The sequence below is a fragment of the Rana temporaria genome, chromosome 3, assembly GCF_905171775.1.
Source record: "Rana temporaria chromosome 3, aRanTem1.1, whole genome shotgun sequence".
Classification (NCBI taxonomy): Eukaryota; Metazoa; Chordata; class Amphibia; order Anura; family Ranidae; genus Rana; species Rana temporaria.
The window spans coordinates 88,952,987-88,969,398 of record NC_053491.1 but is presented as its reverse complement, the minus strand read 5'-3'; the positions used below and the strand labels follow the sequence as shown (position 1 = coordinate 88,969,398).

The window sequence follows — 16,412 nt, the reverse complement described above, 5'->3', positions numbered from 1 at the left end:
ATAACTGAACTTGAGCAGTTCTGCAAAGAAGAGTGGGCAAATGTTGCAAAGTCTACAGTGTAGCCAACCATCAGTATTTTTACTGGCAGCCAGTAAAAAATGGGCACTTTTCTTCTGCCAGTAAATGCCAGTAAGAGGAAAAAGTTGCCAGTAAAAAATATGGCTGTGACACTTGGCTCACAACTGGGCATGAGCAGCTCAGTTCCCGCATTCCCCAGGCTTTTGTTGTTATCTGGCCGAGACCATCCAAGTGCCTGCTACAGTGTGTTTGGGTGATACTGGTGGGGGGGCGGATCTGGTGGAGGCGGTGCCTGAGCGTGTTGTGTGATGTCATGGTACAAGGGAGCCGAGTGGAGCTGCCAGAGCCTTGTGTGCGGGTCTGTGAGACGGGAGCCAGGCAAGCTGAGAGTGGGACTGTCAGTGCTGTTTAGACTGGAGGGGACTGAAGGGACCACCTGCCGTGGAGACAGACTATCACTGTGACTCAGGAGGGGACATGTCATGTCGGTGATCAGTGCTGCTGCACACTGCTGTCAGTGTCACTGTGAGTCAATTTCATGTATGTGTGCCTGCCCATTCTAATTTCCTGCCCGCTGTCCCTGAGCCACTTACTATATTGAATATAAAATAAGAAATATGTTTTTTGCCTGAATATCTACCTTAAATCACATTGCAAATTGCATATTGTACTTGTTTGTAGCCTAAATACTGACATTTGCACTTGAAACTGTAATTTTGTATCTTTTGAAAATGGCAGTAAAAACTTGACAGTGCCAGTAAATTTTGGGTGTCGTAGGTTGGCAACACTGAAAGTCTAGGGGGCAGATCCACAAAAGGATTACGCCGGCGTATCTATTGATACGCCGGCGTAATTTTAAAATTCCCGCGTTGTATCTTTGTTTTGTATCTACAAAACAAGATACAATGGCATCTCGGAGGGATCCGACAGGCGTACGTCTTACGCCGTCGGATATTAAGTTGCAACATTTCGGCGGCCGCTAGGTGGCGTTTCCGTAGAATTCCGCGTCGAGTATGCAAATTAGCTATTTACGGCGATCCACGAACGTACGTCCGGCCGGCGCATTTTTTTACGCCGTTTTCGTTCTGTTTTTTCCGTCGTATAGTTAAAGCTGCTATATGGTGGCGTACTCAATGTTAAGTATGGCCGTCGTTCCTGCGTACACTTTTGAATTTTTTACGTCATTTGCGTAAGTCGTTCGCAAATAGGGATTTGCGTAGAATGACGTCACAGTCGTAAGCATTGGCTGGTTCCGGTTTAATTTGGAGCATGCGCACTGGGATACCCCCACGAACGGCGCATGCGCAGTTAAAAAAAAACGTTGTTTACGGCGGGTCACAACGTATTTACATAAAACACGCCCCCATTACATCCATTTGAATTCCGCGCCCTAACGCCGCCAAAGATACACTACGCCGCCGTAACTTACGGCGCAAATTCGTTGAGGATTCGAAAAAAAAAAAAAATAATAAGTTGCGGCGGCGTAGTGTATCTTAGATACGCTGCGCCCGGTGGATTCTTACGCGCAGGTACGTGGATCTGCCCCTAGATGTGCAAAGTTAAAAGAAAAGGTGGTCCAAGAAAATACTGACATAAGGGGGGGTGATCCTTTTTTCAACTCAGTGATTCTGTTTTTAAATTTGACATGTTGGTGTTATATCTCTCACTTGGATGTTATAAGTTGCACTAGCTGGATAAAACAAAAACCGTGTCTGTCCTCATTTCAGGCGGCAAAGCAACAAAATGTGATTATTTTAAGGAGGGGTGATTCTTTTCTATACCCACTGTATACGTGTATCTTCCCCTGTGAAGTGACAGGCAAGGTACACAGCTTTGACCAATGTTGCTATTCTCCTGGTCTACTGCTGGAGCATGAAGGTTGATGTTGGGCCCCCTGGACTACCACGGGACCCTAGACCCCTGTTTAAGTTTCCCTGTGGATAATCCATAATCCATCTCTGTAATAGATCGTCTTACCTTCCCTCGCTCTGGGGTTCTTTCTTCTTTTCCTTCTTTTTCTCCTCCTTTTCAGACTCTTCCTCCTCTTCACTTTCTTCTTCCTCTTCACTCTCTGACCCAGACCCGCTGCCACTGCTGCTTTCACCACTCTCTGATTCACTCACTGACTCCGGCTCTGTGGAACAGAAATACCATAGAGTGAATGAGAAAATGACTAGCAGAATCTAGGCCCAGCTCAGGATATCATCATTTTATTACATTTAAAGGGCTTAGGAGGAGTTTACTATTTCTAATTATTTAATGTTTGTTTTACTCAAACAGCTTGGAAAGATGTCTTTTAGTTTTACTGAATAGTACATCTCCTGTGGTACTTTCACTGCCCCTACAGTAGCATCAGCACTGGCAACTTGTCTCCATCCCTGTCTACGCTTGTCTAATCACAAAAAGCATTGCCACAGCTCCATCATAGGTAGTATTTTGTGAATGGCCAGGTATATATGAGGGTGGAGACACCAACGTTGGCATTATACCTGCAGTGCTGATGTTGGGGGGGGGGGGGGGGGGCAGATGTACAGTGGAAGCACTTTTAAAGCTGTTTGAACAAAACAGACACTAAGGGCCCTGTCATACCAAGGCATTGGTGTGCGTTGCAATAAATTGATGCAAGCATATGTTTTATTGTAACGCAGCTAATAGCAACTCGCTGTAAAGGTTTGGAACGCGCTGCCATTCATGGAGTTACCTTAAAGTGGAAATTCAGTCAAATCCTTTACCATACTTAAACCTGCGCCTACTCCCATTCTAAGCCTATCCTAACTACCCTGTAGAGCAGTGGTCTCCAGACTGCAGCCCGGGGGCCAGATGTGGCCCTTTGCTTGCATTTATCTCGCCCTTGGGCTGCTATTTTATTCACTGACACCAATGAAGGGCATAATTTCTCCCAATTACAACAATGATGGGGCACATTGAAAGGAGTAGTAATATGGGTAGGTGACAATGTCAAAAATAGGCACCAACATCCCGGAATAAGATGATGGGGCACAGTTCCTCTCAATGACATCAACAAAGGGGCCCAATTACACCAATGTTGGGGCACAATTCCTCCAAATGACACCATCAATGCGGTCCAATGACATCAATGTCAGGGCATAATTCCTCACACTGACACCAACGATGGGAGATTGTTTATTCCCACTGACGCTGGGACATTTTTAACTCCCGATGGCCACATTTCAACCCCCCTAAAATCTGAAGAACGGTAAACTGGCCCTTTGTTAATAGTTTGGAGACCCCTGCTGAAGAGGAAAGATGTCTATACTTAGCTGTTCTAAGCGTGCTCTGGTCCAGTCACACGATCTGGTCCCAACAACCGCTTCAGTGTAGAGGAGGGACAGCCAACAACAGATGTCCCATAGTAAGTCTATGGGTGACATCACTGCCTAGGCTCCTCAGCTGCTGTTGGCGATCTCTCCTCTTTACTGAAGCTGGCCGCTGGGGAGATCATGTGACCGAAGCGCCCTCAGTATAGGTAAGAGTGATTTGACTGAGCTTCTACTTTAAGTGTACAGTTAAAAAAAAAGAAACCACTGCAATGCGTTATAACAACATATTGGAGCGTGCATGCACAACACATACTACCGCGTGCATTATGGTAATAAACGATGATGTCTGGAGTTGGGCTTCAATAAATTGTATGAGCTGGAAGGGCAGATAGCCCTACACACACACACACACACACACACACACACACACAAGTACAAGCAACTCACAAACATACACACAACTCAGTTCCACAATGATAACATAACTGCTTTTGCCTAGTTTCTTACCACTATCTGCAGATTCTGTTGGTCCCGATTCTCCTTCTGAATCTGAATAAAATGGTTTTTCCTCCCTCTCCTTGCGCTTTTCTCTGCTTGGGCACTTTGTCCATTCAGGCACCTGAAAAGTTCAAGATACAAAGCACAGAGAATAAGTCAAGAATAGGATTAATACAATAAATATAACTGGTGATCGGCATACATACTTAGGGATCCAGCCATACAGTGTCCAAACCGAATTTCTCGGTTGCAAACGGGGCCAGTTTCAGGGAAACTGTTAAATAGATTGCCAGACACTTTCAGATGCATTAACTGTACTGCTCAATATCCATTGGTATGGGGTTGTGTTTACAGTATTTGCATGGTGAGAATACTGGAAGATCCCATCCTTGGTTTCTTTGAGCCATAATGAAAATAACAGTTTGTAAATCCTGTAATAGTATCATCAGGCACTCTTGTTTCTCTCTCCAGATGCTTCCCAATCTAAATACATTTACTGTCCAGATTTACAGGACAAGCTTTAGTCTCTGTTCACACATATGCAAATTGGATGCGTTTTGAACCACATCCAATTGGTATGACATGTGAACCAAACCATCTTTTATTGGAGCCAGTTGACATATCTGCGGTGCAGCAGCAGTGAGAATTCAGTGCGTTTTTAAAGAGCCCTGTGCGTTTTCTGAGTTTTCAGTTCAGATGTGAATCCTAGGCTCATTGCATTCTATATGAATGCTTCTAAATTGCACGTCATCAATTTTCAAACTTAAATTGAGAAAAAAAAACCCAGGGTGGGCCCCCCTCAATCCATACCAGCCCCTTCAGGGGAAAAGTGGGTAGCCGCACACTGTAACAAGAACTAAAATAAATATATCCACCTTTGGGCGGAACTCTGCTTTAATAAAGGAATTGTCAAAAACGGTCTCTGTGTTTTTATTTATTTTTGACAATGTATCCCCTACTCATTCATATGGGGGTGGGGGCTGGGATCTAGGGGCCCTTCTTGATAAAGGGAGTTTCCAGATTCCGATAAGCCCCCACCCACAGACCCCCACGACCACTGGCCAGTGTTGTGGGGAGGAGGCCCTTGTCCCAATCAACAAAGCACCCCTGCCATGTTGAGGGCACGTGGCCTGGTATTGTTCAGAAGAACTTTCCTGGTCTGCCAGGCTACATGCTCGCCTTTTTTTTTTTTTGGCATGAGGATTCCCTTAAAATCCATATCAGACCCGAACTATTAACCAATAGTTCCAGATTAAAACATCACAGCACCACAACCAGGGTGATGTACATGTTGATGTGTTTCACACTCTGTTATGGATAAGTGCCTTAACATGTGCATATCACTGGCTGTGGTGCTGTGATGTTTTTATCTGGAATTATTTGTGAAATACATGATTGGAGTTCTTGCTACAGTGTGCAGCTACCCACCTTTCTGCTTAAAGCTTTCCTCTGTTAAAAGCTGGGCTGGCATGCAAGATAACTGAGGGGGTGTATTGGGCAGACCGACCTGGAGCGGTGCTTTTATAATGTTTGTCATCACAGCCCTTCACATGGATGTACACTTAATTATGCCCATATGAAGAGGCCTTATTCGGGTGTATGTGTGTGTTTGTGTTTGAGCTTGAGCTACTGGGCTCTTTAAACAACAGAACTTTTTTCAATAGGGCACTTATAACTAACAGCCTGACTAGTATGAGAAATAGAGCCTACAGCTCCACCTGCCGGCTGGAATATATACAGTATATGAAATATTCATATGCAATATTTAGTATTTACTTGACTAAAAAATTGAATTGTTATTATTTTTTGACATACATTAATAAACAAAATATTTTCAAAGCATTATATATTAAAAAAGTATAGAGCTGGTTGCTGCAAGCAGCTAGGTAGTTGCTAGAGGGAGAGCGCTGGTAAAAAGCATTACGCTCCAGTCAGAAAACAGAACTTATAGCAACTCTAGAGTAGATTTGAAAACAATGCATTTACATGGAGGAAGCAAGAAGGGTAAAGAAGGTAAGTAAATAGCTTTCTGCTTTCAGGGATTTTGTAACTGTAGCAGGACAGACATTTACTAGGAGCCATTAGTTGGGTGGAGAGGTTGTGAGCAGATACTAGAGAAGTTGTAGTAAGTGATTCACAGTATTAACACACCACTTATACTGCCAGACTTGCATGCCTTAGAAGTCTGGGTTCACATGATATTTTCCACCAAATATTTTGGCACGGATTGTTACATTTTGGGCAATTTGTTATAGTACTTGTGAACCCAGAACAAAGAAAGGTAGTGATCTGAAAACAGAAAACACTGCAAACTGCAAACGTATTCGATATTCACACACGCAAGAGGTAACCTCTTTCCATTCCCCCAGGAGTCCGATGTGACTGTCTATGGGTCCACTGTCTTCCTCTTCCTGAGGACAAGGGGAGAATGTTGGTCTGTGGCATGTTTTTATGATTCACTAGCACTTATTTCTTCCCTATAAACTGCAGAGATGGAAAAGCTGAGCGTAATCAGAACAGGAGGTATGATAGCAGTAGAAAATAAAGCCATTGTGCATTAGCTTAGGTTGGGAAGGGTAAAGGTAAGCGCCTAATGGTAAAAGGAACAAAGGAGAGCGCAGACAAGGAAGACATGTAGTCTTGCAGAGCAAGGGTAGTTCAGCTGGGCACAGCGGTGGGCAATCCCATATCCCTATATACTCATGTTATAGCACGCACAGCTTCCTTCACCTCCACGTTGCGCACAGATGGATCAGGAGCCTCCTCCGGCCAGTCTGGAAGTTCCTGATAGCCAACAGCTTTGGCATTGAGAAGGTGAGAGAGAGAGCCCAACTGAAAGTGATCCCGATCTGTGTGGGCAACAAAGCAGTAGATAAATTTCTTTTTCACAAATATAACCTTTACAGAATTTTTCTTATGATGCAATTAAACTCATTCTTAGCAATAAATCTCTTGTAGACAGTACAGTGATACGTTGGTTCACGAACGCTTCTGTTCACGAACAACTCGGTTTGCGAACAGAAGAGTTCACAAAAATTAACGTCAGTACGCAAACTCCGCTTCGGTTCACAAACACGAGCTGCGGCCATCTTCTCTGCTCTGACACATTCATATTGAGAATAGCAGTGCTAGATGAGAGTCTGATGCCTCGTACACACGACCAGTTTTCCCGTCGGGAAAATTGGCATGACAGCTTTTGGCCGGGAAAACTGGGCGTGTGTATGCTCCATGGCAGTTTTCCCGACAGGAAAACCGCCGGGAATCGCGGCAGGAAAAATGTTCTTTTTTTTACTACCGCGATTCCCGGCGGTCTTTTTACCGGCATTTTCCCTATGGGAAACACTGCGGTGTAGCATACACACGGCCGGGATTCCTGGGCAAAGCTCTCACCACAGTTTTCCCGACTGGAAAACCTCTGGTGTGTACAGGGGGAAAGTGACTGAGCAGGTTCTTGGTTTTCCCCCCGGGATTCCCGGCTGACTTTTTACCGCTGGGAATCCCGATCGTGTGCACAGGGCATTAGGCTGGATTCACACCTATACATTCTTAGTGCTATTTTTGCATTTTGCAGATTAGATTTGCACTACAGAACATGTTCCATGGGAATAAAGTTAGTTAAATGAACTGCAGTGGAAATATGCAAAATGCAAAAAGCACTAAAAATGCCAGGTGTGAATCCAGCCTTAGGAGAACCTGTCCACTCAGATAGGGGTTTCTGCCCCCCGACTACCATGAGGGTGGGCTCACTTGATTGGGAATCATGGAAAAACAGTTCATATGAATTCTATAACCATATCATGCCCTCAGATGATCTTTTCCTGAATGCAAAGTGCTGTTTACTGGCCCCTAGATTAGTCATTTAATTTGGGGTTTGGGATTGTTTCAAACAAGGATTAAAGGGGAGCCATATTTTTTTTTTCTTTTTAGATGTACACATTAAAGAGGTCAGCTTAATGTAAAAGACTGTATGTAATATAAGTTTAAAATCCTTTTTTTGTACTGTTCATACATTACATAATTGTATATATAAACAAATTAACAGTTTAGAACGAATTAACCTGATTGAACCCTATGGGAAAATTTGCCTCGGTTTGCGACCAGAGTACAGTGCCTGCCGCCGAGAATGTGTTTTTAGCACGACAGCATCGCGCCGATTCTCGGCGACATGGTGCCGACATCTCGCACTCGCTGGAATAGTAAAAGCACATTCCAGCGAGCGCGTCATAGAAGCGACGGGGATCCGACTTGGATTCCCGCCAATTCTACACGTGTGCGGCGTTTAGTATGCATTCTAAGGGAGAACTCCCCGCCGGATTTTAAATAAAAATCCGGCATGGGTTCCCCCCTCAGGAGCATACCAGGCCCTTAGGTCTGGTATGGGATGTAAGGAGACCCCCCTACGCCAAAAAAACGGCTTAGGGGTCCCCCTACAATCCATACCAGACCCGTATCCAAAGCACGCTACCCGGCCGGCCAGGAAAGGAGTGGGGACGAGCGAGCGCCCCCCCCTCCTGAGCCGTACCAGGCTGCATGCCCTCAACATGGGGGGGTCGGGTGCTCTGGGGCAGGGGGGCGCACTGCGGGCCCCCCCCACCCCAGAGCACCCTGTCCCCATGTTGATAAGGACAGGGCCTCTTCCAGACAACCCTGGCCGTTGGTTGTCGGGGTCTGCGGGCAGGGGGCTTATCGGAATCTGGGAGCCCCCTCAAATAAGGGGGCCCCCAGATACCGGCCCCCCCACCCTAAGTGAATGAGTATGGGGTACATCGTACCCCTACCCATTCACCTGCAAGAAAAGTGTTAACACAAATAAACAACACAAGGTATTAAAATATTTTATTAGTCTGCTCCGGAGGCTCCCCCTGTCTTCTTTAGCTCTTTCAGCAGGGGGGGCTTCTTCCTTCACCGCCGTCTGGGTCTCTTCCGCTCTCCGGGGGGGGCTTCTTCTTCTTCCGCTGTCCGGGGGTCTCCTCCTCCTACCCACGTGGGTAGGTAACATGTGGGTAGGTACCACGTGGGTAGGTACCGGAGCATGATGGGACTGTGAGGCCTATGTAAGTCGGATGCAAGCCGCGCACCCGTCATTGCAGCGAGAAGAGCCGGCGTGTCAACATCGGGAGAAGGCTGAAGAAGAGAAGTTAAGAAGATGACGTCACAGAAAGCGGGCTGGCCGCCTGCTAGTATAGCGGCGGCCAGCCCTGAAGGAGAAGGCACCGGACAGCGGGAGGAAGAACCGGGGTGCGCCGAGTCAACAGCGGAGAGCGGCGAAAATAGAAGAAGACTCCTGGAGAGCGGAGAAGACCCCCAGAGAGCAGAAGGAGAGCGGAGGAGACCCCCGGACAGCGGAAGAAGAAGAAGCCCGCCCCGGAGAGCGGAAGAGAACCAGACAGCGGTGAAGAAGCCCCCCCCTGCTGAAAGAGCTAAAGAAGACAGGGGGAGCCTCCGGAGCAGACTAATAAAATATTTTAATACCCTGTGTTGTTTATTTGTGTTAACACTTTTCTTGCAGGTGAATGGGTAGGGGTACGATGTACCCCATACTCATTCACTTAGGGTGGGGGGGCCGGTATCTGGGGGCCCCCTTATTTGAGGGGGCTCCCAGATTCCGATAAGCCCCCCGCCCGCAGACCCCGACAACCAACAGCCAGGGTTGTCGGGAAGTGCGCCCCCCTGCCCCAGAGCACCCGACCCCCCCATGTTGAGGGCATGCAGCCTGGTACAGCTCAGGAGGGGGGGGGCACTCGCTCGTCCCCACTCCCTTGCTGGCCGACCGGGTAGCGTGCTTTGGATACGGGTCTGGTATGGATTGTAGGGGGACCCCCTACGTCGTTTTTTCGGCGTAGGGGGGGGTTTTCCTACAACCCATACCAGACCTAAGGGCCTGGTATGCTCCTGGGGGGGGGGGGACCCATGCCGGTTTTTTATTTAAAAATTGGCGTGGAGTTCTCCCTCTCGGGAATGCATACCAAATGCCGACGCTAGAATTGGCGGGAATCCAAGTCGGATGTCCCGTCGCTTCTATGACGGCCTTGTCTCCATCGCGGCAAGCCAGCTCGGCGCTGGCTCCCGCGATGGGGCTCGTAGGTGCTCAATCTCGCCGAGAAAGGGAGCGAGATTGACACAATATCGCGGTCACCCACTGTAGTTTCACGAATTAAGTTCGTGAACCGAGGTATCACTGAAAATTTAGTATATTAGAGGGAAAAATTTGAAACGTAACCTAATTCATTCTGAGCAATTAGTCTATTTTGTAGACAACATATACATGCACGAACACTTAAAGAAGCACTGAACCAAAAAAGTAAAGATTTGCTATATTATAGAGAAAATTTTGAAATGGTAATTAAGCCTAAAAAGTAACCTGAAAAATGTATTGAATACATTTTTCCCCAAAAATAGCAGTGCATTTCCTGGTATTTAAATAAGCATAGAGACTACTATGCTTTTAGCCTAATAGCTGTATATCTACAGTGTGAGATCTAAGGCACTACTGCCTCTGACTGCCTCTGACTGCAAGTCTCAGGAGATTTGGAGTGAGATTTGATAATGCCACTACTGTGATGCTTACTGTTGGTCTTCCTGTAGCTATGACATACAGAAACTCTGCCTCTACCAAGATGGCCACCTCCATGGTAACGGGGAAAAAATCAGCCGCAGGGTGAGCACAGGCAATACCGGTAACTAGTAATTTGACCTATTCCTGTCTTTTTGGGCACAGTTTTCAGAATTCAGTTCCTCCATATTAAATAATTCCAAGTATGGATATTTTATACAGTACAGAGTTACACTGAATAAGCTGTCTATACAGCTTCAAGAATTGTGCTACTACCCCAAAACAGCCCTTAATAATAGACAGGATAAGATAGAGACTCATGTTACTCATAATAGCCCCAGTACTCAGGCATTTAAACGTCCAATATAACAGAAAAAAAAATCCGGCACCATTAGAGCTGCACGATTCTGGATAAATTGAGAATCAATTATTTTTTTGCTTAGACCCCTTTCACACTGAGGCGGTTTGCAGGCGCTATTAAGCTAAAAATAATGCCTGTAAACCGGCCTGAAACAGCGGCTGCTGTTTCTCCAGTGTAAAAGCCCGAGGGCTTTCATACTGGAGCAGTGCGCTAGCAGGACCGCTCCAAAAGTCCTCATAGTCGCATCTTTGGAGCGGTGAAGAAGCGGTGTATTTACCGCTCCTTTCCACTGAAAGCAATGGGAAACTGCGGCTATACCACCGGCAAGGCACATTGTGGGCGGTATTAACCCTTTTTCGGCCGCTAGCGGGGGTAAAACCGGACTGCTAGCGGCTGAATACCGCCGCAATTCTGACAGTAAAGCAGAGGCGCATTGCCGATGGTATTACCGCGGTTTCCCATTGATTTCAATGGGAATGAGCGGTATAAGAGCGGTAAACACCCCGCTCCTATACCGCTCCAAAGATGCGGCTAGCAAGACTTTGGTCCTACTAGCGCACTGCTTCAGTGTGAAAGCACTCACATTGAAGACTGCAGGGCACGATTTTTTCAGGCGGTATAGCAGTGCTATACTTAGCTCTAAACCGCCTGAAAAAAGTGTCATTATGAAAGGGACCTTACACACTGAAGTTCATTCCTTTGATCTAAAGAACCTAGAGATACATTGTATATTTTCTCTATCTCTCTACGCTTAGGAATGCCTTTTTTTTTTTTGACAGCTCTGGATCTGCACTGTTTATATAGAATCTGGGAAACATCAGTTCAGATGGAGAGGGGGTTGAATCCAGATCTTTATTTAACGATTAATCCTGCAGCTCTAGTATGCCTGTGTATGTGGGGGTGGGGAGGTTCAATTTATTATTATTTTTTTACCCCTAGGCGACTATTGGGTGCCAAAAGCAAAGGTTTTAGAAAGTCCTGTGTAAGCTCCAAGTTACAAAAGAGGGTAAGATGTTCTTCAAGCCCCCATGTGTCACCATGGGTTGGCACCATTATTTCTGTGCAGTTATTGTACATAGGTGAAAGGGAAGTAAGTCACATTTATCCTATACCCGGAATTTCACTATTGCTGGCTGTAACAAAGCAAAGAAAGGAAAGGATGTGTATCTGAGGAGGGAAGCAGTGAAAGCTGAACTCCAGGCAAACCACTAAATATAAATGTGAAATACATGTATGGAAAGTATTTTACCTACCAAAGTGTCTGTATTTCTCTCCACTCAATTCTGAAATTTAGACTCGTTTCACATCTATGCAGTTTGCGACTGGTGCGTTCTACATTTTGCATGTTTACAGTGATTTTCCCACAATTAGTGTTTTGCTTTGCATGCATGCTTTTCTGCAGCTTCTCCACTGAAGTCCATGGAACCGAAAATGCAAAAAGCAGTTTTGCGTTTAACTAGTTATGGACCACCCGCTGCAGTTGTACTGCAGCAGGTTGGCTCCCCTGCGTGAATCGCCAGCATTTACGAGCGCGTACATAGTGATTTGTGGGCGGGGGAGCCAACCGGCTGGTACCGGCGGACTTGATGTCTGCCGGCCACCAGCGATTGCTCCAGAAACAGACAATTCGGGCATCTATCGGTATAAAAAAAAGATCCCCATTTTGACAGGGGAGGAGAGAGAGATGTCTGTTCCTAGTGATTAGAAGCAGTTATCTCTCTCCTCCTCCAGTCAGCCCAGTCCCCATACAGTTAGCAACACCTCCCAGGGAACACACTTAACCCCTTGATCGCCCCCTAGTGTTAACCTCTTCCCTGACAGTGACATTTATACAGTAAACAGTAGCTATTTTTAACTCTGATCGCTGTATAAATGGTCCCAAAAAAGTGTCAAAAGTGTCTGATCTGTCCGCCAGAATGTCGCAGTCCCGCTAAAAATTGCAGATCACCGCCATTACTAGAAAAAAAAAAGTGGGAATATTAAAAATGCCATAAACCTATCATAATAGACACTATCATTTTTGCGCAAACCAATCAATATACGCTTATTGCAATTTTTTTGCCAAAAATATGTAGCAGATTGCATATTAGCCTAAACTAAGGAAGACATTTTTTTTTTGTTTTTAGCAAAAAGTAAAAAACATTTTTTTTTTCAAAATTGTTGCTCTTTTTTTTGTTTATAGAGCAAAAAAATAAAAACCGCAGAGGTGAACAAATACCACCAAAAGAAAGCTCTATTTGTGGGGAAAAAGGACGTCAATTTTGTTTTGGCACAGCGTCGCACGACGGCGCGATTGTTATTTAATGCGACGCAGTGCCGTTTCGCAAAAAATGGCCTGGCCATTTAGGGGGCCAATCCTTCCGGTTCTTAAGTGGTTAAAAAGGTCCCTGACCCTTTCCAAAAATGCAGCGGCTGAAAAAAGCATTGATGTGAACGTGTCCGATAGGAAACCATGTTAAATGGACTGTAGTGCGTTTCTTCAAAAAGCACCAAAAATGCATAGGTGTGAACCAGGCCTTATACAGCTCTTTCACACAGCACAGGCATGAATGGCAGACCTGGGACCTGTTTTTTCTGTGCTGCAGTAATGCTTAGGCTGGATTCACACCTATGCATTTTTTGCGCTTTTTGCATTTTGCAGATTTCCACTACAGTCCATTTAACATGGTTTCCTATGGAACACGTTCTGTAGTGCAAATCTGCAACATGCATAGGTGTGAATCTAGCCTTAAAGCCAATAACAGGACAGTGAAAGGAGTAGCAGCAGACTGATGAGCTTACCTCTCTGTCATTCTGCTCTCTACTCTAATGTTTCTTGCTAATCCATGAGCACTAAAGCACAGATAATTCACTACTTGTGCTGTTTCTCTGTCTTCAATCTGAGCTCAGCTGTACCACGGATTGCAAGAGGCTGATATCAGAGCAAATTCAGGTACTTACACCACCTGCATTTAAAACGAAATGTAATGCTGTATTAATGAATACAGAGCTGCAATAATTTGTATCTTTTCTATTTATCTGGAGTTCAGCTTTAAAGTGGAGGCACCCAAAAACCTTTTTTTTTAACATTAGATTGATGCTCATTTTGTCAAGGGGAATCGGGTGTTTTTTTTTTACAATCGAAGCAGTACTTACTGTTTTAGAGATGCATCTTCTCCGCCGCTTCCGGGTATGGGCTGCGGGACTGGGCGTTCCTATTTGATTGACAGGCTTCCGACAGGCTTCTGACGGTCGCATACACCGCGTCACGATTTTCCGAAAGTAGCCGAACGTCGGTGCGCAGGCGCCGTATAGAGCCGCACCGATGTTCGGCTTCTTTCGGCTACTCGTGACGCAATGTATGCGACCGTCGGAAGCCTGTCGGAAGCCTGTCAATCAAATAGGAACGCCCAGTCCCGAAGACCATACCCGGAAGCGGCGGAGAAGATCGCTCTCAAAAACGGTAAGTACTGCTTCGATTTTAAAAAAACTACCCGATTCCCCTTGACAAAATGAGCATCAATCTAATGTTAAAAAAATTTTTTCGGGTGAACTCCCGCTTTAAGCTGACCTGTTGCTTTGCCTTGAACTGGGAGTGTAAAGTGGCTTTCCTAGTAGTTTGGAAGATAAAATACAGAATTACCTTTAAAAGGAGACTCTAGTATAGGTGCAGGCTTCTGTGCCAGGAACAGTTTTTTAGCATGTTTACTAAGCGCTCCACCTTTATCCAAAGGGACGACCAGCTGTCGAATGAATCTTGTTCGATCTCTGATGTCATAGTTTTGGTCATACTTGGCAAGGTTCAGAACATACTGAGTGAGGAGCTTTGTCTAGACACAGAGGGGAAATTATATTACAGTTATGATAAACAAGGAACGAAAAAATTTGAAATAATCAATAAAAGAGAAAAACAATAAAAAAATATCACACATGACTTTTTAGAGGGATTTTGAGGTTCATCAACTGGATTGGTGGGTTTTAAAGGCTTGTCAACTAGATTGGTGGAGGTAAGTGCTTTTAGGGCTCTTTGAAATAGGCGTTGAATACCAAAGCAGCCCTATAGCGTATTAAAGCATCTCTAGCATTATTGAGTATTTTGGATGTGTTGTACAGGCACTGGGGGTTATTTACGAAAGTGCAAAGTGCGCTTAAAATTGCACTAAAAGTGCACTTGGAAGTGCAGTCGCTGTAAATCTGAGGGGTAGATCTGAAATTAGGGGAAGCTCTGCTGATTTTATCATCCAATCATGTGCAAGCTAAAATGCTGTTTTTTATTTCCCTTGCGTGCCCCCCTCGGATCTACAGCAACTGCACTTCAAAGTGCACTTTCAGTGCAATTTCAAGTGTGGATTTGCCAAAGTGTATTTTACTTTAGTAAATAACCCCCATTGTGTAGGGCAACACTCCTCATACGCCCTGTGAGATGTGTTTTTTTTTCTATTTTGTACAAGGCTAAAATGGGAAATGATCACTTTTGACACTTTGCAACTACACCTTAAGGCTAGGTTCACACATGTGAGGTGCGAATTTTAGGTCCGTTTTCACTACAAATTTCCAAAGTAGCTGATTTAGATACAGTTCAGATGTGAATTTTAGAAGCAGGGGGCCACCGGCATCTTTAAAAGAGAAGTCAAGGATTTTTTTTTTAATATCATATTTACCTTGGTGGATGCAGCATCGGTCTGATGCTGCATCTGTCCCCTGCGCCTCTGCACTGAGAACCGAGAGATTGAACATCGCCAATCACTTGTTTTTCAGAGCTCCTTGAACAGTGTCAGTCACAGCTCTCTGCTCTGCTCCCTCCTTGGTCATTGGAGCGCTGTGGAGGGGAGCGAGGGCTGCCAGCTCAGTCTCTCAGTGGCTTGCTGATAGGCTGAGATGGGTGTGAGTCCAGGCAGCTGGCGGATCCCGACTTTTTTGTTGTGAAGAATCAGTGCCTGGACTGACATCCGTGATATCAGAAGAGAGCGGACATCAGCCCAGGATGAACTGCATTGACTTCAGCCAAGAATGAACTGCACTCCTGTGATCCATAGGAGAAGTACAGCCAAACAAGCTTTGGTTATTCATCTCTCTTAACAACAAGCTGGCTGCAAAGGAGTGGGCGGGAAGCTGGCCGCGATGTCCTTAACAACTGTTGACTTTGAGGTCGCCGCCCTTTAGTTATTTAGGAACCGTCAGACAGAGGGGCCAGTAACAGCTACAGATGTATACTTATTCACAAAGGGGGTATCTGGGAGCCCCCTTGTTAAAAGGGGCTTCCAGATTATGATAAACCCCCTGCCCACGGACCCCCACAACCACCAACCAGGGTTGTGGGGAAGAGGCCCTTGTCCCCATCAACAAAGCACATCACCCCCCCCCCCCATGTTGAGGGCATGTGGCCTGGTATGGTTCAGGAGGGGGGGTGCTGGCTCACCCCCCTTTTCTTGGCCTGCCAGGGTGCATGCTTGGATAAGGGTCTGGATTTCACGGGGGACCCCCACACGATTTTTTTTTTTTTTTACATTTTTGCGTGGTGTTTCCCTCAAAATCCACACCAGACCTAAAGGTCTTGGTATTTCATTTTGATTTTGGCGTGGGGTTCCCATTAAAATTCATACTGGACCCGAAAGGCCTGGTATAAATTTATTTTGGAATTTCCGACAGCAAAAATTTGAGAGCTGGTTCTTGTCGGAAATTCTGATCATCTGTATGCAAGTCCGACGCGCAAAAAAAAAC

The 16,412-nt window shown here is 45.6% G+C and overlaps 1 protein-coding gene across 14 annotated transcripts in view; it reads right to left on the bottom strand.

Moving 5' to 3' along the window:
* Positions 1–16,412, bottom strand: part of AP3B2 (adaptor related protein complex 3 subunit beta 2) — a 129,038-nt gene that overhangs the window by 32,017 nt on the left and 80,609 nt on the right. For 3 of the 14 annotated variants that reach the window (XM_040342904.1, XM_040342896.1, XM_040342900.1), the window contains exons 16-20: positions 14,335–14,521; positions 6,517–6,647; positions 6,138–6,209; positions 3,808–3,919; positions 1,997–2,153 (exon numbers count right to left, since the gene is read on the bottom strand). In XM_040342904.1, the coding sequence (XP_040198838.1) occupies positions 1,997–2,153; positions 3,808–3,919; positions 6,138–6,209; positions 6,517–6,647; positions 14,335–14,521 (659 nt within the window). The remainder of the gene's footprint in view (positions 1–1,996; positions 2,154–3,807; positions 3,920–6,137; positions 6,210–6,516; positions 6,648–14,334; positions 14,522–16,412) is intronic. The other 11 variants (XM_040342905.1, XM_040342909.1, XM_040342899.1 and 8 more) reach the window with 5 other exon arrangements.